The sequence below is a fragment of the Chaetomium globosum genome, genomic scaffold (genome assembly GCF_000143365.1).
Source record: "Chaetomium globosum CBS 148.51 scaffold_3 genomic scaffold, whole genome shotgun sequence".
NCBI classification, from domain to species: domain Eukaryota; kingdom Fungi; phylum Ascomycota; class Sordariomycetes; order Sordariales; family Chaetomiaceae; genus Chaetomium; species Chaetomium globosum.
In genome coordinates this window covers 3,818,660-3,844,306 of record NT_165978.1, presented here as the reverse complement: position 1 = coordinate 3,844,306, position 25,647 = coordinate 3,818,660, and the positions used below count along the sequence as shown (strand labels likewise).

Here is a 25,647-nt window from a genome sequence, read left to right as displayed (position 1 = left end):
CGGGAGCTGGTCCGGCTGGTCGAGGTGCTTCAGGTCTTGGCGGGAATCTGCTGTGATGGGCTTTGGGATGTGGAGGAGGGCAGAAATGTCCGGGTCAAGACAGATTTGGGGCGGACGAGGCAGGCTGTCATGTTTTACCGCCATGTACTTGTACATACTGTGATACTTGAGGAAAAGCAATTTTGAGGCAAGACCCCCCTCACGGAGTATTATTGCATTTCCCTGGCGGAAAATATATCACGTGAATGCGTCGTCTCTTTTCCTCCCTTTCTTTACGTTAGTTGTGACGAGCAGGACCAGACGAAGTACATGCACGCATCATCATCTGTGAGTTGTGTCCGAGTGCTCTATTCATTCGTTAACTATTTAAACTGGGTTGTCTGCCCACTTGCCCATTTGCCCATTCGTCCATTCGTTCACCCGGCCGCCAAATCGGAGTTCATTCCAGACAGCCCTCGGCAGCTCTCAGCAGCTTTCAGCAGTCCCCCAGCAAGCACCAAGAATCTTGCTCCTGGTTCGGGGCGGCCGGCAGAACCCCCGCCCCCCACCTGCCGTTGACAAGCAAGCCCGCTCTTGCTCCTCTCCTGGCAAGAACCTTCTGAATTGACGGATTCAGATTGGGCCTGAATTGCCCTGCCGGCAACAAACGAGGCCGAGCCCCACCTGTCCGCAACGCTCTGGCTAAGAAACTCAAGGTTTAACCTGTTAGAGTTTCCTATCCAACAATAAAACAAAGCTGCTGGGTTTCGGCCCCGGTATTGCGGCATCCCGGACGGCCCTTGGACGAGCCACCTTGACGCGCCGAGATGGACGTCGAGATGGAGCCGCCCGGCCCGTCCATTGTGCCACCACCACCACCACCACCGCCATCAACACCAACACCAGCACAACCACAAATACAACCACAAATACAACCACCACCACCACCACAACCACCGGCGCTGTCTCCTCCTCTTCTCCCCCCGCCTCCCCCTCCTCTTAACCTAGGTTTGGAGCAGCCACAAACCGTAGGGGCCCCTCCTGCCACTGTTATCCGGCGGAGAGCTCCAATCGCCTGCCGAAGGTGCGTTTGTGTGTTCGACTGCAAGATTTGCGGCTTCTGACCTCGCGGCTACCCCCGGCCGGTGCAAACCGAGGACCCGCATCAAGTTCTGCTGCCCGTGGATGACGATAACCTGACCTGCCATGCTAGATGCCGCCGTATGAGAAGCAAATGCCACCACGACAAAGCAAAGCCACCATGTCGAGGTTGCGCCGACGCTGGCCTCGGCCCTAGCGACTGGTGAGAATGCTACCTGCCCATTGCCCTCGGCGGCCCTACCCAATGCTGCCCCCCCCTCGTTCTTCGCCAGGTAACAACAGTCAGTGCTGATGCTCTCTGCTCACAAAAAGTGTCTTCCCGGTGCGTGGTCAGCCGGATCAGGACCGCGAGTACCGCCATCCTCGAGTGAGGGCCGAGAAGAGCAAGAAGCGAGACGAAACTAAGGCCCGCCGTGGGAGCCGGGACGCCCCAGCCCCGCCACGTGCGAATCAGCTCGCGCCTGCAAATCTCGCCCAAAGCTCTGATGGCTGGGACCTCCTACCCCCGCTGCCCGAAATCCTGGAGTCCCTCAATCAGTTTACACGCCACTACTTTCAGCTTGGCTTCCTCCCGAAACAGCTGTTCCCGGAGCGTCTTCGGACCCAGCATCGGTCTGTCAGCGTGTTCTTTCTGCTCGGTATTCTCAGCATCTCAGCCCGGTTGACGCCGGCATTAGTGAAGCGGTATGGAAGCGCTGTGAGGGCCTCCGAGACCTTCATGGAGCGTTCCTCGGCCCTAGCCCAGAACGAGCTTTACAAGGAGCCGACTCTCGAGAGGTGCCAGGGTTTCTACCTACTAAGTATTGCGCAGCAAGGAAGTGGGATGAGGCATAAGAGCTCGGTATATTGCTACCATTTCCCGTGCCTGCGATATGTGATGTGGTTATCTAACAAAACAACTAGATCAACATGGCGATTGCAATGCGGATGGCGACTCTGATGCAGCTTCATAGAGAGGAAACCTACGTCGTGCCGAACCCAACGAAGGAGCTAATCATACGGGCCGAATCTGCTCGGAGGACCCTGGTACGCTTTGGCTTAGAGCATGAATCCGGCACTCTCGGTGAGCTGACAACCTGCCATAGTGGATGCTGCACAGCCAGGACAACCTTCACTCGGGCCCACGGTCCCCCGTATTGTTGTCGGCGAACGATATTACAGCATTGCTTCCTAGTAACGAAAGCGACTTCGCCAACGCGCGAGAACCACAGTCAAGAGCGGCGCTTGAGGGCACCCCCCCGGCCCTAGAGAACCCTGCTCTAGTTGCCATCGAAGGGAGATCTCTATTCGCTACGCTTATCCAGGTACACCAACACTGGGGAGCTATTTATCGACGAGCCATTAGCAATAACCGAAGTCCGCGACCATGGGAACCAGACAGCGAGTATGCCGAAATGGAAAGGCGGCTCGAAGAATGGGAGGGCGGCCTTCCGAACGACTACCGCTGGAGCAGTCTTCTTCTCAAGGGTTATAAACAGGAGGGTCAGGATCTGGCACGTCGCGTCCTCCTAGGTGCCCAAATCCCCCTCGGTGTGTTGCTAACTCTCAAATAGGCGTATCTGGGTGTGACCATGATCACTCGTTTGTGCAACATTGTTATTCGCAAGGCATACTTGCCTGAGTAAGGACCACCCCTTGTGTTTTTGCCTAGCGACCGGGCAAGCCTGACCTTTCATTGGATTTTGCAGCATGATATCTCACGACAAGACGGATCCCGACTTGACTACCTTTTGGGCCGGCATGGCACAGAAGCTTTTCTGGAACGTGAATATACTTTATGAGCAGATCGAGACCCATTACGTCGACAAAGCTCCCGGCGATGGCCCTGGCGCGCAGATGGCGGTGAGCACAAATGGACAAATCCTCGGCGTACTCAATCTGATGAAACCTTTGCAGGCATTTTGCTTCTATACCTGTGGTGTTCTGGCTTGCTATCCCTGCAAATTTCCAAACAGTAAGTCCCGTGTTGTATTCGTACAACATTGACCTACCATTTCGATATTCCGCAAGAAATTAACTCGTTCTCTGAAGTCTGCCCAGACCCGACCATTGTTAGCAATGCTCCCATGATGGTCCAGCGCATTCTCAATATTCTTGCTGAGAGCAAGAGTATTTGGCCCTTGGCAGCTCGATGGTATGACCACCTAGAGAAGTTTTACAGCTCTCAGAACGCCATGGCTGTGGGAACGGAGGGTAGCATGGCTGACAGCGTGAGTGCCTCGTTTTTGACTGTCGAGTGGCTTTTCCTCGACATCTAACAAGCCGTAGAGAGAGCCTATCCCTCATGTGCTCCACCCACCACCCAATCACCCGGTTGTGAAGCCCATCCAACCCCGTATCGTGGCTCCAACCCCAAATGAGAACGGGGTCCGACCTCAGAGCCCTAGTATGACAGGGCTCACCCTCCAGCAGCAACAGCCGTCCGCACCAACCGCGTACACAGACCCCGGCCTCGGCCCTCCCGCTCCCCAGCCGCAAGCTCTGCCCAACCCACCACCACAACAACCGCAACAAGTCGTCATGGACCACGGGCAGGCGCCGCTCCAGGCCGCCGGGACTAGGCCGACCACTGACGGGCTCGGCCTTTTGATAGAAGCATTTGACGCTCGCCAGTCCGCCGCGGCGGCCGTCCAAGGAGTGCAAGGGGTGCAAGGGGTGCCGGGGAACAACAACGCACCTCCTCCACCCGGCACGGCATATGACCCGCATGCGACGCCGCAGCAGTACTACCCGCAGTCGGCGCTGGCCGTGAATGACGGGTACGAGAACGAGCTGGGGTACTACATGTCGGACGGGGTGCCGCCGGCGATGCAGCAGAGTTGGGCTGGGGGAGGGGATATGTATGGGTACTGAAACGGAAGTGAGAGAGGACTGGTTTTTCGTTAGGTCCAGCGGGGCTGGTTGTTTTGCGTGGGCGGGGTGATTTATCTGTTTTGGCGGTGGGAGTTTATAGGTTGGGCGACCTACCCTTGGAATGGCCGATCCGTGGCTAGGAAGGGCCCGGGGATGGGAAAAGAATGAAAGGCATTCTTTGCTTAGGGGTGGTTTGTGGTTTTCATGTTGGGGCCTTGGTGGTTTCAACTATGCTCGGGGTATCTCGCGAGGCAAGCACACTTGCCACTAATATATCGTCAATGTTGGCAGCCGAATAATATAGTTCTTCGCCTACACGAGGGCAGAGGTGTGTGCCTGCGGGGACTCCGTGGAGGAACCTCCCTGATATCTTATATAAATCTAACTATGTATTTATCGAAACAGCTTCATCTTGGCGGTCGCGATAAGCAGCGTTATCTCCGATCACCCGACCTTTGCCCATTAACTTTCGTCATCGCGAACACAGCAAGCGACACTTTCTCCCAGTAAAACAACAACCCGCGCGAGGCCTCTTCATCCCCGACACCTCGTCAAGCCATCTTTTTCCTACCATGTCTGCCGTACAGGCGGCCACCAAGCCGGAGACGGCGCAGAAGGTGCTTTCGTTGGTATGTCCCCTCCGCCTTTTTCCCGGTCACGGCGGGTTTCTCCCCAGCCGACGTCCACGACACACCGTATCATTCGTGGATCCGGCCAGCCGGATGCACGGGCTCTTGAGGTTCTTTAGGCGAGGCCGCAAATGCTGACGGGGATTGCGTCGCTACAGTACCGACAGCTTCTCCGCCAGGGGAACCAGTTTTCGGCGTACAACTTCCGAGAATATGCCCTGCGCCGCACACGAGACGCCTTCCGCGAGAACAGGAGCGTCGAAGACCCGCGGAAGGTACAGGAGTTGGTGCAAAAGGGCTTGAAGGAATTGCAGGTACTGAAGGTGCGCTACCTATCTACCTAACTGCCTGCTTGTCTGCCTACATACCCCTGGGGGGGGCGCCAAATTGACATGCGCCGTGTTGGAGTGGGATGCTAACGGGAGGTTGTTCTGGGTGGATACAGCGCCAGACGGTGGTCAGCCAATTTTATCAGTCGGATAGGCTTGTGGTGGAGGGAGGGATATCGGTATGTGCGACGACGGCAGTTTGTGGGCAGCGTGCTCCGACGGGGTGCTAAACTTTTTGCGTAGGGCAAGGACGGGGCGGGCCACGGCGAGACGACGAGGCAGAAGGATACCGGGTGAGTAGTCATCTAACGGACGCGGCTGGCTTGGTTTGAGGACGATGCTAACAGGCGCACAGCTGGGACTGATTTCATCAACCACAAAGCGCTTCCGCCGCTGCACCTTGGTTAGGATATCCGCTTCTGGGGCCCGGGCGCTGGCGGTGTGTGTATAGTATTCTAAGGGGTGCCGTGGCTATCCCCACATCATCTCTTGCTTTTCCTCCCCACGACTATTTGCCTTCATGCGGTGGTAAGGAGTTGGGGCGCTGTGGTAGCGGGGCTCGCATGCGTTATCAAGGCTACATGCATGCATGTCGCCCAAGGAATTGTGTTATTCCTGCTTCGTACCTCTCTTCAACTTATCGAGATTATCAAGAGACCTATCGTCGAATCTTGACACTCCGCTTTAAGCATAGACCGTCTTGCTGCACTACTTGCAATCGGGGTTGGTGGGGTTGATGCTAACTAAGCATCTTAACGTTGTAAGCGAGGTCTGTCGCCAATTCATTGGTGTTCGCGTTTTGGGTTAAGTTGCGACAAGTGTACATACAAACAAACCAGACAACAGGTGGTGTTAGTTATCGTTACCTTAAATTATACCAATTGCGATACAGCATCTAGCTCAGGTTCTTCCATGTTTTAGGTCACCAATTCGGGTCCGTCGACATTGCATCGACCGAGCCCTCGACGTTCCGCGATCGTTTGGTTTTGTTTATCGCAAACTTCCCGCCGACTAGCCCTCGTGCACCGGAAACGGCAGGTTTTCTAGTGCGCTGGGTAAATTTTGGATACGGGCTACCCTGGTGTAACAAGGCCTGCTAGAGCGGCGAGGACCAGCTCATCAGGAGTAGTTCTGTTGCTGCGTTGGTGAAAATACAAGGCCCTGAACCAGGACATAGGGCCTCCCGTTTGCCGCGATGCAGCGGTCGGTGAGTTCCCATGCCTACAATCGGTAGCAATAATGCATCATCTGACGGCGCATTTGTTTAGCAGCAACTGCGGACGGCGACGCAAACCCGTCGAAGCGCTCGCTCTGGCTTTCCCGAGCCTGATGATTTCGAAGGCAAGTTACTTGCCCGTTGCGCCCCGTCAACCCTCGGCAGTGATTAACACCTGTTTTCACGCGTGTAGGTCTTCCCGTCCGACAATGGCGCCAGGAATGGGTCAGTGTTGCTCCTTCGTCACAACAGGAGATGACCCAACAGGGCGACCGATGGGCCGTTGAACTCCCTTACGGTATGCCGAGAGAATCCCACCTTCTCCCGCCACACACCCAGGAACTCCTTCGCGCCGCCAGATCCGGCCGGTTATACAAACGCCCTGCTCCAATTGAGGACGAGGAACTTGACGCCGAGCTTGATGTTATTAAGGGGGAGAAGAAGGACTCAGAGTCGGCGAATGATGCGTACATGGTGAAGCTATGGAAACAAGTACCACGCAATGCTGAAAGCCAAACGATATCCCACCTGGCGAAGCGGCACAAGAACACCGTCACCCTGGCTTCGAAGGCGATGGCGCCGCAGGCGGCAGGGCCTACTGTTATCCGGGCCACCATTCGCCGGATGGATGCCGCTGGCAACCCATACGAACAAACCATCACCCTTGCCGACGGGCAGCAGGTCGACGGCGAGATCATCTCTACCACGGTCGTGCCGGCCCCGGCAGCCGCCCAAGGAGACTTGGCCGTGCAGCAGACAACACCGGTCAGGAGGAGGCCGCCACCACCCAAACGCAAGCCGAAGGGCGTTGGGCGTGGGCGCAAGAAGGGAAGGCTGCCCTTGCCGTTGCCAGCGACAAGGTCACACGCCACTACTGTAGACGGCACTCCGTCTGTCAAGACCGAGAATGTGGGCCCTGATGTGAGTTTCCATTTCGTTCCAATAGCCTCCGATGTGCTTCGCCGACCACTAACGCTCATATCGAAGCAGGGAATCAAGATTGAAGAGACCGAGGATAGCACAAACCAAGATAGCGAAATGGCCGATATTTCGAATATACCCTCTGACGACGAAGAAAGTGAGGGTGGTGAGGGCGAGGACGAAGAGGAGGGAGATAAGGAAGCCGCGGATGACGATGGGAGTGAGGCCCCGAAGGTTGAGGATGCCAACGGCGAGGCCCGCATCCAAGAGGTTAAGGGTTCGGAGATGTCAGAGACCATTCAGCCGAGTTCTGTCGAGGAGCCAGATGAGCCCCGCCCCGCCGTGGAGGAGGTAGAGGAGATCACGATACCCAAGGTTCGCTTCCAGCCGCCTACCCTAACGAATCTCGGATCATCACTCGGGTTTACGAAGATTGAGGGGAGCCCCTTGAAGAACGTCATGATCCTGTCGCCAACCGAGCCATCGTCCATGATCCCACCTACAGCGAATACTTCCTTTGCTGCGGCCAACTACCTCGAAGTCCAGTCCCGCACTCTGTCCATGGATATGGGCTCAGGTGGCGCCATCAACCAAGCGTATACCGCGGAAACTACCACTCGTGGGATCCTGCCGCCGCTTAGGGATAACGCAGGACTCCGGCACGCTGTGAACCAGAACATTGCAGGAACAATCACCCAACAAACAGCAGCTCCCTTAGCAGCACCCCCACAGGCACCCGCCCTTGAGCCAATGGTGGCAACGACAACGACAACGACCACGACGGTGCCGATAACAAGCCCGGCAGACCAGCTCCTCGAGCCACAACCTGCCGCGGTTACAATCACCACAGCCAAGACTCAATCACCACCCATCGAACCGGTCCCTCTTCCAGCCCCGCCAATACAGCCCAGCGAAGAGAAAGGAGACGAAACCACTGAAGTAGTCCCCGACGCGACCCCCGCCCTCGAGCCGCCCGCCTCCCCTGCGCTCGCTCCCATGGCCCTCCCGACCGGGGACGACGAAGACGACGGGCTTAACTTGCTTGGGAGCCTCGAGCGTGAACTCGACCGCCAGGAGGGCGTGAGCAGTGGCTCTTCGGAGGAGGAAGAAGGGAAAGCTATGTCCTTTGCGGGGCCCCCTACTGAGCCTGCGACTGTGGAGGAAAAGGGTGGCGCTGAAGCGGAAGCCGGCGCTGGCGCCGAGGAGACTGGTGCGAAGGGGGTGGTGGGAGAGGGGAAAGAAGATGTGGTGATGGGGGAAGGGGTGACCGGTCCTTGAATCTGTAATTTTCTTGGTGGAGGATGGTAGGAAGGAAATGGTATGGGCTATTCAGTGATTTTGAAGGAGCTTGTTGCCGCGCCGTGTTGTTTCAGGGCGCCCCTTCCGAGGTGGCTCCGATGTTTGGGTTCGTTATGACGTTTTTTTTACCGGGTGGGGGGGGAGGGTTTGTCATTTTGTCGGTATGATAAGGCCGGTAACTAGATATTCTGGAAGTTGAACACTTGAACATGCTTGGCGTCGATAACCTAAACAGTGGGCGGGATACTTTATTTGTTGGCCTATAATGTATAAAAAAGAGTTTAGTTTGCCTACTGCAAGGCAAATCCAACGTGTCCCAATTTCGCTGGTATATTGATAATGGCTATGGTAACGTAACCTATGTGTTGTGCTTCAATGCCACGGTGGTTTGTACAAGTAATTGTTAATGACACACACGTGTATCGCGTATGTTCGTATGTTGAAAAAAGAGGGGACCGATGATTCAAGAAGTAAAAACGAGGATGACACCTTGCGATGATAGTCATGGGTGAGGACCTCGGAGTTAAATAGAAGGTGGAAGAGGAATTCTAGCTAAGTAAAAGTACAAGATACATCTGGCTCCGCGCCTTTCGCAAAGGGTATATGAACGCAAAAATCCTCAGGTTACAGAAAAAGGCGTCGTGCCTACACCGCCAAGTCTAACTTCTCGGCTCAAAGTCATTAATCGCTAAACGCCGTTGCTGATATCTTATCACGCCTGGCCGCTAAATGAACGAATAGGTAAAGGAAATGGATGGGTAACGTCGAGTGTCAGACGACTGTAGAAGAAAGAGAGGGAAAGTAAAAACGATGCGAGGCTATGGCTCGCCTCCTAATGCTGGGTTGGCGGCATTCTGTATCGAGACTGGACCTGAAAATCCAGTCTGCTCATGTTGAGGTTGTGGCTTTACATTTTGCATCTCGAGGCCCTCCTTTGCTTCCGCTTTTCGTCGAGCAGGAAGATGAGCCCGGCGGCGAGGCGCAAGCCGTTGGTCGCCTTCGGCGTATCTACCCTTGAATTGATAATACGTTGGCGGCCGTGGGCGGCACAGCACAACAAACCAGTTTCTGAACCAGCTGCCCTGCGTGAAAGCGCGGTACCTGTCCTTCTTGAGGAACTTGTGCGAGTTGAGATACTCGCGTGTCGTCTCCCCCCTAGCCATGAGGAATAGATGGTACCCCATTAGTGCGGCAGGATAGAGGAAGGCAATCAAGCCGTAGATCACCATGGCGAAGGGGACACGGAAATGGCTGATGGCAGCGCCAGAGGAGATGCCTTGTTGGTTGGCGTAGACGAGGATCTGCGCCAGTGATGCCATAGAGAGGTAGAGTCCAAGGAATGTGGCGCTACTGATGAAGGTGAAGAAATAACGGTAGTTGCGACGGCCGACACAGTTGTTGAGCCAGACGCAGTGATGGTCCTGGGTCTCGACGCAGTTATCACAGAGGCGGCAGTGGTGAGCGCGGGGTGGTCGCCAAACGTTGCATGTCTTGCAGTACTTCGTGGGCACCTCCATCGCAGCGGTGGCCGGGTCAGAGGACTTGACCAGGGCCCATTCCGTCGTCGGAGGCCCAAGGCGGAGAGGGTCCTCGTTTTCAACTGGAGGGGGAAACCGGTGCACGTTGCGCGGCAGAATCTGGGGTAACATTAGTGCTTTGAACGGTTGATGGGTTTGTGGGGATGAAACATACTCCTGCGTCAGTGACAGATGCGTGAAGGAAGGACGAAATGCAGATGAAGAACAGATAAGCGAAAGTGATGGGTATAGCTGGAGATAGGTTGCTCCATATCCACGGCGCCGAAAAAATGAAAAAGAGGATGGCGGGCAGGGCGACAAACGCTCCCGTCGCGATGTTCACGGGCCGGTGCCTGGTGTTTTGTAACCGGCCTCCCAGACAGAAGACAGTATTCCCCAAGAAGTATTCGTAGTTGCGCCCTGGTTTCGGCTTGCTCCTGTTCTGGGGGGCCGCTTTTTCGTCCCCAGTGCTGGGCGGGAGCTGAGGAGACGAGGCTAGGGATTCTAGCTTCTCCCCGCCCTGTATCTCGCGGTTGCCGCTGCTAGAGTCCATCCTCGGCATTAGGAAGCTAGATCGCAAAGAGCGCGGGGTGCGGACAGGCGTCGGTGCATTCGCCCCACCCTTATTATATGTGTTGTGGATGTCCAGTGTAAGGTTTTTCGCGGCCTCTGGTTTCCTCTGTAATGGACGGACGCTATCAGTGAGGCTTAGGGTGGGCTGATGGCCGTGAGTCGGGCTAGTGGTAGCTGTTCTGCGGTCGTACGCTTCCTGCTCAGTGAATTCGGTGCCCCTCGAGGGCGGCGGCTGTGCTTCTGCCTCGTCACCGGAATGCATTCCTGCTCGGGCGCCTTGACTCGAAACCATGCTGTCCCTGTTGGTTTCGCCGGCCTCGTCCTGCAAGCCAATCTGCCTGTTCATCGTGGTCGGCCGTGCCATTCCCCGTTGGGCCTGTAGCTTCTGCGAGCTCATGGGTCGGAAAAAGGCATGCGACGTGAGCGTAGGGACGTGACTTCGACTCATTGAGCTAGCTGGCCGAGCCCCCGCCGATGAGCTGCCGACGCTGCCGGAGATGCTCACCCGCTTGCCTGAGAGTCCACGGCGCAGAGACGAACCCTGGGCCCAGGGGCTCCTCTGTGATATGCCCGTCCTCGCGGTCCCCGGCCGTGACGTGCCATCCGAGTAGATGACGCTCCTCCTATGGCTTCCCGCCCCACGATACGCCTCCGAATCCCCGCCATCTTCGGTCATGATATCGGTCATTCGCGATGATATGACACTAGGAGGACCACCGCGTTCGGACTGCGGGAACTGGGGGAAACTGTCATCGTTGCTCGGGGAAAGCGCCCGCGGCGCTCCCTCAGTGGAGCTCATCGCCGTAATCGCTCGCAAAGTTTATTATGGGGATCGGCTGCGGCCGTCGTCAAGACCGAACTTTCTGTGCTAAGCAGCCCTTCGCGACAGCATAGCGGATGGTGAGCACTGGCCGGGAGATTCGTCAAACTCGGGGGTACGTTAAGTACGAGAAAGAAGGCGACTAATATTTCGTTCAAAGGGTTTCGGAGTCCGGGCGCATTCCAGTTTGGTGGTGTGGTGCGGCGCTGAGGATGGAAAGTGCGGCGTCGAAGGAGGTCTGTCGCTGCAGGAGTTCGAGGGATGCAACCGAAGGCGTAGCAGGCAGCGCAGGGGAAGCAAGGGAAGCGAGAGAAGCGAGAAATCAAAATATAAATCCGGTTACGCAGTTGATACCGTCACGATCGCTAGTTCAAAGAGTGGAAGAAGCAAATAGAAAAGGAGAGTGTGGCAGACAGAGAGAAATGAGTGTCGCGAAGCAAGACTGTACTGTGTAAATTCCAATCTTGGTTCTCGGGGCTCGTCCGAGCGTGGGTTCGACATCGACCAAGCGAATGGGATTTCTTTCTTCGTGCCGTTCGTGATGGGAGAGGTGCTGCCACTGGCTGGGCACGGCCGTCTGAGCTTGGCAGTTGCTTTTTCGCCCGCCTTGGGGTGCTGCATCGCACTGACCACCCGACCGGCCCCTGAGATGAGTTCATGCCGGGGCCCGCAACTGCTCGGTCCCTCCGTGATGAGAGTACGAAGTAACTATAGGAATATTATTCTATACTTCGTACACAATTTCCTACCAAGCTTGCTGATTTTCAATACCGACATAGCGCGATATCCCCCCAAAAAGATAAGAAAGAACCACGTAACCAACTGACCACTCCCTCGATTCCATGCCCAAGTCGATCTGAGGGAGCGAGAGTAACTACCGATTCGTTCTTGGTCAGCTCGTAGGGCACATGTCCCTGCGTCCATGCATGACAATGTGACAGGGGAGAGGGGCCGGGAACTGAGAGCAGAGAACGGAAGCGAGCGAAGGCGTCCGGACCGGAGAGCTGATAACTGGCTACCAACTGTTGGCAACTGGCTGTTGACAACGCCCCATGTTACTTACGTAATATTCTATGCCAAGCTCTTGAAGCTTGGCCTCTTGACGAAATCCATCGTATGAGAGCATATCCAAGCTTCTAACACGGCCAAACCGCCGAGCTCTGCCGACAACAATTCTCCCTCCCCACCGTCCATTTTCGACACCAACACCGCCCCAATGGCTTCGTTAATTGCGCGCCGCGCTTTCAGCACCACCGCCCGCCGCATGGCGACCGGCGAGGAGGCGCTAAAGTCCGAGTCTAAGAAGAACCCCGAGATTATGGTGCGTCAAATTCCCGGGACGACCCGAGAAACATGAATTGGACCCTTGACGACGCCAGGGATGGGGACGCGGCTGACTTGGAGGTTTGCGGGGTGTAGATTCTCGGCGGTGTGATGGTCGCAGCCCTCGCTGGTGCTGGCTACTACTTCGGTCAGTCCCGTCGAGCTTCTCGCTCGCTCCCCGCAGGTGGCGTAGCGTCCTCTACCACAGCCATGCTAACCAGCACAACGCCGTGTAGGCCGCAGCCCGACCAAGTCGACATCCGAGAACTCCGTCCCCCTCGCTAAAAACAGCATGCCGTGGGAGACTGATGCGACACACGGCAAATACCAGTACCACCCTGGCGGTGATTCAAGCGCTGCGCCCAAGGACGCCCCGAGTGCCGTTAACGTTGTCGTCGTCCCCGACGTCGAGCTGCCCAAGGTAACAGCTTCTTCCCACAGTGTATCACGTCTGGAAAGCTAACCCCTCTTTTCAGAGACTCCACGACAAGTACAACAAGTGGGGCAAGGACGGCTATTAAACTCCTCGGCTCGAAGAAACGAGTATGCATTGCAAGATGGCTTCGCGTGGCGCTCCTGGGGAAGGGCGTATATGTAACTAGGCCCAGTGGCAAGGGATTGAGGAGCGGAAAGGCGATTCCAATAGAGCCTGTATTATTCTTGGAACTCGGCTTGCCCCGCCCGTTAGCGGCACAAGGTGCGGCCCTGGATACCATGCGCTTTAGTTGGCTTGCCTATCTGGTGCCACAGCCCCAAAGTAGCTTAAATTTCCAATACTACGAGACTCGAGGAGCCCTGCGTCATGTACCCCATTGCGAAGAAAAGTTGCCAAACGCCGCTCAGCTCCCGACCAACGCTTTACTCAGGGCCTTGCAATCACGCACGGCAGGCTCGTCTATGCGGCAAACCACCCCAACCATGTAACAAACGCGCTCCAACGCCGAGTAATGCATGTCGCCCCAACCTAACAGCAGATCAATCGCCTGTTCTCCCGGCATACCACCCAGGGACGGCGTTACAGTATTAAGTAACGCCTCCTCGCACCCAGTTATTCAACCATGCCTGGCCGCTGCCGCTGCGAACTGTTCTTGCTGGAGACGCTCCAGTTCCTCTAACGACAAGCCACTCTGCTCGAGCTTGTTGGCCTTCTTTTCACGTCCCTGATTCCTTGAATTAGTCCCAACGACACATTTAGAGCGAACATTTTGGGTTGCCTACTACCTTCTGAACTTCCTTGTGTTCAGCAGCGGCTTCGAGGACCGCTGGGATGTAATCAGTGAAACCAAGTTGATCGAGCGCCTTGATGATGTGATCGCATGCAATGGTTTTCTTGGCTTCCTTTTCCGAGATGTCGTTCGCCTCCGAGCTGATAAGGGTAATAAATTCAACGCAGCATTCAATGAGAACGTCACGGGCTTCCTTTGAGAATGCGATCCCTGACGATCCCGAGAGGATTTCGCCGACTATCTTCTGAACAGTGGCTTGCAGAATGTCAGCATAGATCCACGTCACCCGGGGTTGCCAGTGCCGCTGCTTGAAGATGGACGGCCACTAGAAGACTTTGGAATCCCATGACCTAGCCGCTCTCCCCGGGTTCAAGGCCGATCAAGTCAGGGCACTTCCTCTTTATCATGAACCGTCTCCGGGTTGACGCAGGAACAGAGGCCCTAGCAACTCTAACCGCCAAGATTAAACCCAAGTAGTGATGCTGTCGCCCCGGCTACAATAGCTCCGGGATATGAAACGAAGAGTGGCTTAAAAGACGTACCTTTCGGCAGCGAGAGATCATCGTTCCCTAAAAAAGCCCATTAGCATTTGAGACCAATAAATTCAGGTCCGAGTCAATGGTTTTGAAACAAACAAGTGGAATGGGCGCTACTTGAGCCGCCAGCCATGTCGAATAGCTTCCAGTACCGGTCTGACGCAGGAATATGGGGAGCCATTCTGGCATGTCAAGGTATGATGTTGAGGATGGGGGGTTGAACGCGTAGGACACAAACAACGAGAAAAGTGACGCTGTTTATTTGTATGCAGCTGCCGCTTCCCGGTTTGGTCCACAAGCTCGGTAGGGCTCAAGATGGATGAGATATCACCAGTCCCTAGCCAACTACAAGCGTCGTGCATGGGCAGCTGCAGGGCCGCGGTTCACTTGAACGCGCAATTGCAGCAACGTTCATATTCATAAAATGTAGGCCACCCAGCCAAAATAAGAGAAAGAACGTTGACGAACCTCCGAATTCATGATCCGACATGATGATGCCCGGGAAAGAGGGTCCCAGTCCCTAACAGCTGTAAAAGAACGGCGATTCCAGAAGTTCAACGTCGGTAAAAAAAGAAATAGGAAAAGGGGGGATACGGTGGTTTAAATCAAGAGTATGTCGAATTTCTCCAGGTGATAAAGTTTAGGAACGCCTTTGGCTGATGAACAAACATGGTTGTAAACAAGAAAAGCCGAGTGCTCCCTTACCCTGGAGTTGGTGAGCAGCCCTTTATACCTGCCTGCCGTCCTTTGCTCGAGTGGTTGCTGATGCGCCAATGCCAGCCGGCCGCCATGCTGAACGCGTCCCACCCCTCGTGTGGCGGAGTGCCCCTCATTGTCACTGTGCATTAGCCACAGATGCTCATAAAGGCCCACTTCAACCCCAGCAACGCCGAAAATTTCTATGATCCACTCCCAATTCCAACACAGAGTTCTTCCGGCACCGACACCAGAAAGTTTCTGCCTCAAAACAGAGAAAAAGCCTGCCATTTTCTTCCTCAGACAACAAGAAACAAGCGTCATGTACTTCTCTTCTGGCAGGATATAGCACGCGGCTCAAGTAAGGTAAGCAAGTTGAACACTTTTCTTCTCCTCCTTCAAATGATGAACATTTTGTGTCGCCCCTATCAGACCTACACATGGTGATAGACACGTCAAGCCAAACGACATTCCTGATTTACCCCCAAGCTTATTGCCGAGAGTCTTGCATTGTTTGACTATTGGACCAAGCTGACAAAGTCGCAGTTGACAGTATCTCATACACCCGATCCAGTCCTCGACGCTGGACTGCGCGTCCACGACATGATGCTCAATTTTGTACTATTCATTCCAATACCGATAAATTATGATGGAAACCTTTCACCTGAAACCTAGCGACGCCCAAAATACCCACAAGACAAGGCCGCTTCGCCAGGATGTCGCTGACCGGGAACCCAGGATTCAATGGCTGGAAAGCAAGGATGACAAGAGCCGTTGTAGATGGTAGGCCATTTTCCATACTAGAACACAATGCGCAGCCTGATGAACAACTTTATTCCATGCTAATACTGAATCTCACTATGTGGAGGAACATAAAGCCTTCTTTACCCCTGATTGCTTATTCCCAACCTGCCTTGAACCTCTCATTTTTTTTAGCGTGTTCAATGCTGACCACCAAGCGGGTAGATTATTAGTTTCCTTCGTCATTACTCGCGATACTCGACCAACTCCGCTGCGTCCCATTTGAAGTATTTCCCCGAAAGCTCTGGTTTAACGTCCAGGGACAGTTTTGCGATGACGCGACCGGTCTGCTCTGGCTTGATCAACCTGCCTTCTTCGAAGTCCTCCTTGAAAGTCTCGTAGTCCTTTCTCGACATCTCAGTGCCCTTCTCCCGGAGCTCTTTCTGCATGTCGGTATCGACGCGGCCTGGGCTGATGGCCACCGCGGTGACGTCTGGTTCTTCGACAGCTACGTGCCGTACGAGTGAGTTCAACGCAGCCTTGGAAGAGCCGTAAGCTCCCCAGGACGTGTAAGCAGCCGTCGCTGCACCCGAGGAGATGAAGACGATTCGGCCCTTCGAAGCCCGGATGTGAGGAATCGCTTCCTTTGTCTTGTGCAAGGAGTTAGCGCACGCCCTCCTTCGGGTCATCCATCTTCTCCAACTCACCAGTGCAAGCGCGCTGAAGAAGTTTGCGTCGTAAAGTTTTTTCCACTCCTCAACAGAGGCATTCTCGATCCGTGTCATGGGAGAGAGCATGCCATGGTTGACCACAGCGCCGTCTATCCTACCGAACGTGAGGATGGCGAGTTCCGTTACCCTCCACGCAGTCTTTGAAGGTCAGTATGCAATCTGGGGGCCTCGATGCTGTCGTCTTGGAACGGCGGCCACATAATAGGGGCTCGAAGGGATCAAAGCCCGGCGACTTACATCGGCGACTGTCATATCCGCCGCAAGGAAGGCGACCTGTGTAGGATAGCATTCCTTCAGCTGTTGAAGCCGGTCGGCAGATCGAGAGACAAGGACAACTTTGTGGGACGCTGCGAGCAGGGATTGGGCCACAGCAAAGCCAATGCCGCGGCTTGCGCCGGTAACAATGATTACCTTGGGTTCCATGTTCCGAGTGGAAAGGCTAGATCTGAGTGAAAATGGCGGCTCGGCAAAGCTTGTGTCAAGGAATTCGAGCTTCCCAGTTTGATAAATTCGGGAGCCCCTCTATGTGGGGACGCGGGGAAAGTAGAATTGTTTATCCAAGGGCGTCCCCCTTCCCCATCGCTTGCCTCATCCACATGCCGAGTCTCCATCAACAACTCCGTTCAAGCGGATGTCCCCGGGCCGGCGGAGACGGAACGCGGGGTGTCTGTCGTTCCTTGAATCATGCCTACGACACCCCGTCGTTTTTCTCCCATGACTTGTTCTTCTTATCTACAGTAATTCGATTCATCCTTAACCGGACTTGTTGGTCGGCTTCTTTCTTAGCACGCCGTCGACTGAACAAAACATGTCTTTTCCTACTGTGATCCTGGGGGCGGGTATCATCGGCGTTTCGACGGCCTACTATCTTTCGGAACACCAAGATCCAGCGACCATTCACCTGGTTGAACCGTCCCCTGAACTCTTTTCTTCGGCTTCGGGCTTTGCGGGGGGATTCCTCGCTAAGGATTGGTTCGGGCCTTCACTGTCAGCTCTTGGGGCCCTCAGCTTCGAGGAACACCGCCGCCTCGCAGAAGAGCACGGTGGGCGGGAGACATGGGGCTATTCGCCGGCCACATGCGTCAGCTACGCAGCATCGGCCATCGCGCACGATTCCCAAGCACGGGGCGATGACTGGCTACGTTCTGGGACCAGCCGTGCGGATGCGGCTCCGGTGGTCCTGGACTCGCTGTCCGGGAAGTCACCGACTTGGCTGCGGAGGGTAGACGGCGACCATATCGAGCGCATTAGCGATGAGGGCACTACCGCACAGGTCGATCCCCTTTTGCTGTGCCAGTTCCTCCTGCGAGAATGCCTCAAGCGCGGGGTGAAGCTACAACACCCGGCCAAGCCGGTTGCCGTGGTCACCGATGGGAACGGCGAGCTGGCCGGTATCCGCATCACTGACACCAAGTCTTTCACGGAATCGAAGCTGCCCTGCACACGACTGGTCATCACGGCCGGATCATGGACGGGACAGGTATTCCAGATACTGTTTCCTCAATCGAAGCTTGAGGTTCCCATCAAGAGTTTGGCCGGGCATTCGCTGGTTCTAAAGTCGCCGCGGTGGCATGCCGGGCTCGAGAACAACGGGTGCCACGCCATTTTCACCGCGCACAACGAGGGGTTCTGCCCGGAAATGTTCTCCCGGATCGGGGGTCATATCTACTTTGCAGGTCTCAACTCGTCGACACTGCCGCTCCCGGACGCGGCGGAGGGGAAGGCAACGCCGTACGCCGAAAACCTCGTGCAGCTCCGACAAGTTGCCAGGGACATCCTCGGGTCGGGAACGATTGAGGATGATTTGGAGATTGTTCGGGAAGGGTTGTGCTTCCGGCCCATCACCCCCTGGGGCACACCGATTATTTCTAGATTTCGGGACGAGGACTTGGGTGTTAGTACGGCGACAAGGCCAGGGGCCGAAGGTGGGGTGTTTGTTGCGGCCGGTCACGGACCGTGGGGTATTGCCATGAGTCTTGGTACAGGTGTGGTGTTGGCCGAGATGGTTCAGGGACGGGAGACCAGCGTGGATGTGAGCGGATTGGCTTTTGATGGCGACAGGATGAGGGAGCTATATGCGAATTAAACGGACATGATGGGGTCGCCGCTCTCTAACGAGTTTCATGAAGGATAGATAACCTGGACGGATTTTATGACGTTGGGATGCCTCACCGGGAGGCTCTTCCGTTCCATGGCGATGCCGGCAATCTGGAAAGGGGCGATGTGTGTTTGTGAGGCCGGATCGGGATGTGAGCAGATCTGGGCGTTCTCTCACACCCGAGCGCCCTGGCGCCCTAGCACCCTAGCACAATCTATTGCTTTCACATCACCGTCTCAGGCGGCTACGAAACACGGCCGACCCAGTGTGCCGGAGCAGGTAGGAACCATTCGTCCCCCGTCCATCTGCTTGATAGGACAATCGCTTGGTGTCCTGCATGGCACTCGAATTTTCACAATCCACAGAGAAGCAGCAAGGCGTTGCATTCTATGTACGAAAGATGTATGTACGAAGCACAGATAAGTGACACCGTCATCGCTTCCCCGCTTCCGAGGCAGTGGAGGCTGCTTCCTGTACCTGAGAACCCCTGCAGCAATCATTGATTCCAGCGTGCACTGCACGGCAACGGAAGGGACCGGCAGCCAATCAGAAAATCGGTCTTACCGCCCAGGCCTGCAAACACCCCCTGTCACCGTTCTTCGCGATCCCCACACTGGCCCGCCGTCTTCCCCAGAACATCCAACAACGGCTTCTCACTCGCTGTCGCTTGCTTCCCATTCGCTGGGTTCTCGTTCAATCGTCACCTCAATACTCGAACGTCATTCGACGCCTGTATTGGGGGCCCGAGGAATCACAATGCGGGCTTGCATGAAATCTTCAAGCTTGGCCGGGGGGCCAAGGGGTGGCACTGAGCGGTCGCAGCAATGGGCTGTGGGGGAGGGGATGATGCGCAATTCCAATTCGCGTCCCGCTGCTGCTGGTGCTGCTGGTGCTGCTGCAAGCAAGTCGAGCATACGGTCACATTGCGGCCGACCTTGCTGATAACATCCCGGCTTTTCTCTTTCTCACTGGACGAGGTCCCCAGGACACTGAGATGACAGCGGTCCGGGGGGTCTTCTTCTCCTGCACAGTGCCCTGTCCCCACGTTCCCGGTGAGAGCTACGGTCTACTTGATATTAACAAGCTGTTTCCACCTCTCCCGTCGTCCCTCGACACACGGGCACAGCATCCGGTTCCCATGTGCGCACGTTGCTGACTGCGCGTGTCCTCCCGCCCGCTTGTGCAACAACACCGCGAAGTGACAGCGACCAAGAGAAAGACTCGCAGATCACTACTGCGACGGAGCAGAATCGGCCACTCGGGGTTGACAAACCCGCTCGCTTTCTCCCCCCGAACCTGCAAGGCCCGAACCTCGAAGACTAGCGCCCGCCTGTGCAGCTCTGCCGAGGACTGTCGGTCGACAAGATACCGCCAACTTATCCCGCGGAGGAGCTATCTCACTTCCCGTGTGATACCCATGCAGCCGTGCAGGACTGGTGTCCAATATTAAAAACCCACGCAACCGCTGGAAACTGCTGGTGTGTGCCTTTTCCATGCTCGCAAATCTCCATCCTGCAACCCGGCCCGCCTAAGACGCTTCCTCGTCCGGACAAGCTTAGTTCGATTCGCGCCAAGAGGTTCTTCACGTTCGATACTAGCACTGCTTCGGCTTGCGCATTCAACTGGATCAACTGGTGGATTGGGATTGGGTCGAGATCAAGCCACGCTCCTGGGCACACCACACCTCTGCGTCAACAGGGTAGCGTTTATTAGTGTACTTGTATATCACTGTGCCCCTCTCCTGCGCTGGCGGCACATCTACCTTTCCGGATCCTTCCCGCTTGCGCATCCCATTCTCTTCTTTCGATGGATGTCCCGACGTTCTACGATCTCAGCTAAATCAGGCGACCCGGCATTCCCCCGGCGTCCCTCGCCTCATCATCGACGACAATATCAATACCAATACCAACAATCTTGGCGGAGGCTCCCCGTTGCGGCTCGGGTCCTGCGGCATCATAGAAAGAGAGTACAGTAAGGAGGGCTGGTGTCCCGGTGGGACCGTTCATCGAGGCTCTGGCACAGGGAAACACAACATATGGCTACACAACTCCAATCGGCGCTGCGAAGCGCCGCTGGCGCTACTCCGGAAACTCTGGCCGAGCTCGCGAAGCGCATCAATATACCGCTTGCGCCAAACAGCCCACCCGGCTTGGTACAGGCCCTCACGGTAGATCCGTGGTCGCAGTCTGGCAAGTATGGGTTGGGGTGGACATATTTCGCGCTTGCCATTGGGGGGCTAGCCGTGTTTATGAGGATATGGCATTACTGGCAGGACAAGATCCGGCAAGCCATCTACAAGCAGGAGATGGAGCAACATTTTCAGAACTTGTACTCGATGGATCCCGGGTGGGATAGGTCGGCTGCTCTCGCAACAGGCGTGACGGCCTCGGAATCAGGGCGGCATTTCTTCCCGGAAGAGCCGCAAGTTGAAGAGAAGAAGTTCAAACCGAAAGCGCATTTCTCGTCTGTCGGCTTCTTCAACGATACCCTGGCTCTGTTCAGATGGGTCTTTTACCGCCCAATCCCGGATATCGTGTTCGGGAAACACCGGTTCACCTTCAGCTCCCTCGCCGTGCTGGGCTGTGCCTTCATCTCCGTCGCGTTTGTGACCATATTCTGCTTTCTGCAGCAGCCCCTCTACTGGCAGAGCATCCGGTTCGGCTCCCCCCCGCTCGCCATTCGGTCCGGCATGATTGCCGTCGCCATGACGCCTTGGATCATCGCCACGAGCACCAAAACAAACATCCTTACCATCATCACTGGCATCGGCCCCGAGCGCCTCAACGTCTTCCACCGCTGGCTGGGATATCTCTGCCTGTTCATGTCGCTGGTTCACATGATCCCCTTCTATATCCAGCCGGTCTGGGAAGACGGTGGAATGCGGGTCTTCGACACCCTTTTCCCTCCTGGGAGCGGGATCATCTATGGTTCCGGTATTGCCTGCATCGTCCCACTCTGCTGGCTCTGTGTGGGCTCGCTGCCCATCATTCGCAGGACAGCGTACGAGATCTTCTCGTTGCTGCACGCCCCCGTCGGCTATATCTACGTCGCGGTCCTCTTTTGGCACACCAAGAATTTCCTCATGTCGTGGGGCTACCTTATCGCGTCGGCCGCCATCATCGTCGTCTGCAATATCCTCCGCCTCTTCAAGTTGAACTGGGCGAGGCCGTGGCGCATGGCGTGGCTTGTGGGAGATGAGGCCGCCATCAACATCATGACGGAGAACGCCATCAAAATCACCATCCCGACACAGATGCGGTGGAAGCCTGGTCAATACGTTTACCTCCGCATGCCGGGTATCTCTGTATTGGAGAACCACCCATTTACTATTTCCTCCCTCTGCAGCGAGGACTTTCCGTCCGAGTACGGTGAGGAATTCCGAGACTGCGTGCTCGTCTTCCGCCCGTACGGCGGCTTTACGCGCAAGGTGCTCGACACCGCCATCAGCAAGGGGCCTTTCCACACCTACCGCGCCTTCCTCGACGGTCCTTATGGTGGAATGCGCCGCGAGTTAGCGGCGTTTGATACCTGCATCCTGATCGCCGGTGGGAGCGGTATCACGTCCCTGATGTCGCAACTCTTGAACCTGATCAAACGAATGCGCGACGGGAAAGCTATCACCAAGAAGATTGTGGTGGTATGGTCGCTCAAGCGGCTGGAAGCCATGGACTGGTTCCGCGAGGAGCTTCGGATTTGCCGCGAGGCCGCGCCGCCAGAGAGTGTTACCTGCAAGTTTTTCGTCACTGCGTCAGTTCGACAGAAGGCCAATGCAACCGCTCTTCACAGCCGCGCGCCTAGGCCTCTGAGCAACATGTTCCATGACAAGCTCGACGGTTTCGTCGCAGGCATTGCGAGTAAGCGCAACAGCGCCCTTATCACGTCTGAGGCTCAGGGGGATCCGGAGAGAGAGCGCGAACTGCGGCGCGAGGATGAAGACCGCATTACGGCTTTGCCACAACAAAAATACCTCCAACCCCACAGCTTCCCCCCACCACCGCCCGGCCCGCCTCCTAACATGAGCGGGCTGTCCCCAGCGGAAGAGACGCTGCGCAGGCTTGAGGGCCGCGACAGCGAGGGGAAGAGCCTCGAGCCGCCCGCCTCGGAGGGACATTCCGGCGCCAGCAACCAACACAAGAAGAACGACGGGGAATTCCACTTCCCGCCACTAAAAGCGGCCCGCAGCGACGGCGCCCCTTACTTTAATTACGCCCCGCCAGCAGGGAGACAGCGCTACAGCCAGATCCTCGCCGAGGCAGACCCTCGCCTCAGCCAAGCGGGCGGCAGCGAGGCCCCGGGCGATACCAAACAACATTACCAAGGCGCTGCCGAAGGGAGCGGCGGCGGCTCGGCACCAGTCCACCCGCCTGAACTCGCGCACCTACGCACCGACGTGGGCGGGTTCTCACGAGCGCGGCCGACGAGCACCATCGGCCCGCCTTCGGGGTTCGATTTCGGGTTCCCCGAGACGCCGACCGAGTTCCAGCGGTCGTTGATGCGGTTCGCGTTCCCGATCCCGCACGAGATCGACGGCGGGTGGAGCGTCGAGTATGGGCGGCCAGACCTAGGCTACATGCTCAAGGAGTGGGCTACGGGCGGGCCCGACGGGCGGGGGATCCTTGGGCGCCGGACGGCCGTGTTCGTGTGCGGCCCTCCGTCGATGCGCGTCGGCGTCGCGAATACGGTCGCCCGGCTGCAGGCGGAAATTTGGGGGGATGATATGCTTGAGGAGATCTTTTTGCATACCGAGAATTATGCTTTGTGAAAGAGGGTGTATGTATGTACAGAACGAAGGATTCCCAGGAGAGCTGGGTTGGAAGGGGAGTGAGTGGGTAGGAGAGGGGAGGAAAATTGGTATAGGGGGACTGGTCAGGACGGCGTTCGGCGATACCACGGGGGATCGGACTGGATTGGGATGGATGTACCAACTGCTTGGATACCATCGCTCGATGGAGCGAACCTGCGCCTTCGGTACGCGCGCGTCTCTTTTTGCTTACGTTTTGTGTCCTGCCAAAGGAGGCTCGGCTGCAGATCACGGTCTGGCCTCCTTCTTTTTTTGGGACCTGGCACTCGGGCGACATGCTCTACCTAATTCACATTATCATCACTCTACGTCACGCCAGTGGCTTCCCCCCATCAGTGACACAACGGTCAGCATGCTGTTGACAAACCGCAGCACTGCCAACTCCTAATACATACGACCATAGGTGCTGAAAAGTTCGGGATCCCGTCCGCTCTCCTCATGACAAACCAGCAACCGCCAGGGTAGTAGTTGGGTCGGAGACGACCAGCGAATGTCTGGTGTTGTATGTCTTATTTTTGGCGCCGTTGGAAGCGTGTTGTGGAGATGGGTGGTGGAGTGAGTGAGTGAATGAGTGACCGGTCAGCGCCGGTCTCCGCGAACCCATCATTCAGTACCGGAGTAACATCACGGTTGAGCCATCTCCCCCGTCAGCTATCAAATTGCTTCAGTCTCCCTGAAAAGTTTGCGCCATGGTGTCCGAGATTGGACGACCGTTTGGGTACCCGGGACCGGGCCCGGAGGACGGGGGGGGGGCCAAGGCAGTGGATCAACCGGGCGACGATGAGCGGAACCAACAGGACTCCGGAACCAACAGCTCGGAAAGGTTATTGTCCCCGTTCCCACCGTTTCTCATAACCCCTCTTCGGCCCCTTTCTTCTTGCTCATGCATGTTGGGGGTCCCAACCATGCCCCTCCATACGCAGACAATACGCCGAATCCAACACACGTAACCTTATTTCTAAAACGGCCAAATTCGATGACATGCATGCTCAGGCCGGTGCCAGGTCCACCATGCATGCAGATCGGGCCCGATATCTCGTGCCCTAGGCAACCTGGGCGAGGCTGTGCGGATCGACCTAGGCCCTGCGCGGATGTTCCCTTTTTGTAAGTCTCTCCGGTGGGAGCCCGGGTTATGGCAGTATTGATATGGTGACAGAGCGGAGAAGGAGGACGGATGCGGCATGACACTGCAAACACTCTCGAGGTGGAGGATCGGAAGAGGGATTCGACTCGGATATGGATCAAAGTGCCAGCATCCGTGGGTTGCTGGGGGTTTGCTAGGGAGAGTTCGTGATTTGGGCATGGAGTCAACTCATCAGCGACAGACTGGTCAAGCTAGACGAGATCACGAAGTCCGTCAGCCTGGTTGAGGGAGGTTGCCTCTAATATGCGAAGCATGAGCACCGTGGTACAAGCCATAAATGCTCTTGTGTGTCACGGTTGAAATCCCCGGAAGAGCACAAGGTGATGGTGCCATGTGCAGTCAGGGCAGCATGAGCCTTCATCGTCATGGCTCAGAGTCTTCACTACCACCCCGATAACCATCGCTCTTTCGCTCTTTCGCGGTTAGCAACCTTAGGTAGGTGGGCAGTTGGGTTGCAAGGAGCAGGGATACTACCATATGCAGCCCGCCCTGTCTCGGTCTCTTTGCGGTTCAACAACTCACTTCCGTCTTCCTCGCCGTGACTCAAACTTTTTTCAAATCACCTTCTTGCACCAGCTGCTTCCTCAACGAGCATCGGCCGAGGAAATACCAACACGGCCCCGACACTTACGTGGGAGCCAGGCAACAAACAGAACGACTGCATGAGGACCCCGATGGCTCTCCTCCCGGCTCACTTCCCAGCCGAATCAATCTGGCAATCCAACCGAGAAATTGGATCCCAAATTCCGGGTCCTTTCTCGCACGTACCGGCTTTTTTTTTGGGCTCTTCAGTATCACCGAGAGCATGGAGATTCGGTTTGGCGAGCCCTTGTATCACAATAATGACCTCCTGTTGCCGCCGCCGCTGCTGCTGCTGCTGAACTGCAAGACGGCTGGCTACATTCACGGCAAGATTAGGTGCCCTATTCCCTCACTATCCACCCATCTCCCCAAGAAATTGGAGCATATGGCATCAGGGCCCGGGCTGCGCGTTTTTCATCCCTAGATCGGAGAACACGCCGAATTGGTGATCTCGTTGTTGGGCCCCCTGGCGATGTGGTTGTGATATTCTTGCAGCCCACACTGGACGCGTGGGATGGGAAGGCTGAGACAC

The 25,647-nt window shown here is 56.1% G+C and overlaps 8 protein-coding genes across 8 annotated transcripts; 5 read left to right on the top strand and 3 right to left on the bottom strand.

Moving 5' to 3' along the window:
* Positions 1-806: 806 nt before the first annotated feature.
* On the top strand, positions 807-3,933 carry CHGG_06534 (uncharacterized protein; the record flags this gene model as incomplete). Its single annotated transcript, XM_001222628.1, has 8 exons — positions 807-1,063; positions 1,193-1,282; positions 1,393-1,921; positions 1,984-2,106; positions 2,166-2,610; positions 2,866-3,034; positions 3,242-3,290; positions 3,403-3,933. The coding sequence occupies 8 exons, from the start codon at positions 807-809 to the stop codon at positions 3,931-3,933; spliced, it is 2,193 nt and encodes a 730-aa protein (XP_001222629.1).
* Positions 3,934-4,505: 572 nt separating this feature from the next.
* CHGG_06533 (uncharacterized protein) lies at positions 4,506-8,306 on the top strand (the record flags this gene model as incomplete). Its single annotated transcript, XM_001222627.1, has 6 exons — positions 4,506-4,562; positions 4,730-4,885; positions 5,046-5,070; positions 5,135-5,184; positions 6,050-6,098; positions 6,301-8,306. 6 exons carry the CDS (start codon positions 4,506-4,508, stop codon positions 8,304-8,306), a joined length of 2,343 nt encoding a protein of 780 aa, XP_001222628.1.
* Positions 8,307-9,145: 839 nt separating this feature from the next.
* CHGG_06532 (uncharacterized protein) lies at positions 9,146-11,093 on the bottom strand (the record flags this gene model as incomplete). Its single annotated transcript, XM_001222626.1, has 2 exons — positions 9,146-9,964; positions 10,020-11,093. The coding sequence occupies 2 exons, from the start codon at positions 11,091-11,093 to the stop codon at positions 9,146-9,148; spliced, it is 1,893 nt and encodes a 630-aa protein (XP_001222627.1).
* A 1,360-nt stretch (positions 11,094-12,453) lies between these two features.
* CHGG_06531 (uncharacterized protein) lies at positions 12,454-13,081 on the top strand (the record flags this gene model as incomplete). Its single annotated transcript, XM_001222625.1, has 4 exons — positions 12,454-12,558; positions 12,657-12,708; positions 12,797-12,981; positions 13,037-13,081. The coding sequence occupies 4 exons, from the start codon at positions 12,454-12,456 to the stop codon at positions 13,079-13,081; spliced, it is 387 nt and encodes a 128-aa protein (XP_001222626.1).
* Positions 13,082-13,612: 531 nt separating this feature from the next.
* CHGG_06530 (uncharacterized protein) lies at positions 13,613-14,812 on the bottom strand (the record flags this gene model as incomplete). The annotated part of the gene is made up of 5 exons (XM_001222624.1): positions 13,613-13,720; positions 13,779-14,111; positions 14,329-14,355; positions 14,440-14,576; positions 14,791-14,812. The coding sequence occupies 5 exons, from the start codon at positions 14,810-14,812 to the stop codon at positions 13,613-13,615; spliced, it is 627 nt and encodes a 208-aa protein (XP_001222625.1).
* Positions 14,813-16,004: 1,192 nt separating this feature from the next.
* Positions 16,005-16,913, bottom strand: CHGG_06529 (uncharacterized protein; the record flags this gene model as incomplete). Its single annotated transcript, XM_001222623.1, has 2 exons — positions 16,005-16,628; positions 16,728-16,913. 2 exons carry the CDS (start codon positions 16,911-16,913, stop codon positions 16,005-16,007), a joined length of 810 nt encoding a protein of 269 aa, XP_001222624.1.
* A 385-nt stretch (positions 16,914-17,298) lies between these two features.
* Positions 17,299-18,576, top strand: CHGG_06528 (uncharacterized protein; the record flags this gene model as incomplete). Its single annotated transcript, XM_001222622.1, has 1 exon — positions 17,299-18,576. The coding sequence occupies one exon, from the start codon at positions 17,299-17,301 to the stop codon at positions 18,574-18,576; it is 1,278 nt and encodes a 425-aa protein (XP_001222623.1).
* A 2,047-nt stretch (positions 18,577-20,623) lies between these two features.
* On the top strand, positions 20,624-23,350 carry CHGG_06527 (uncharacterized protein; the record flags this gene model as incomplete). Its single annotated transcript, XM_001222621.1, has 1 exon — positions 20,624-23,350. The coding sequence occupies one exon, from the start codon at positions 20,624-20,626 to the stop codon at positions 23,348-23,350; it is 2,727 nt and encodes a 908-aa protein (XP_001222622.1).
* Between the last annotated feature and the right edge of the window lie 2,297 nt (positions 23,351-25,647).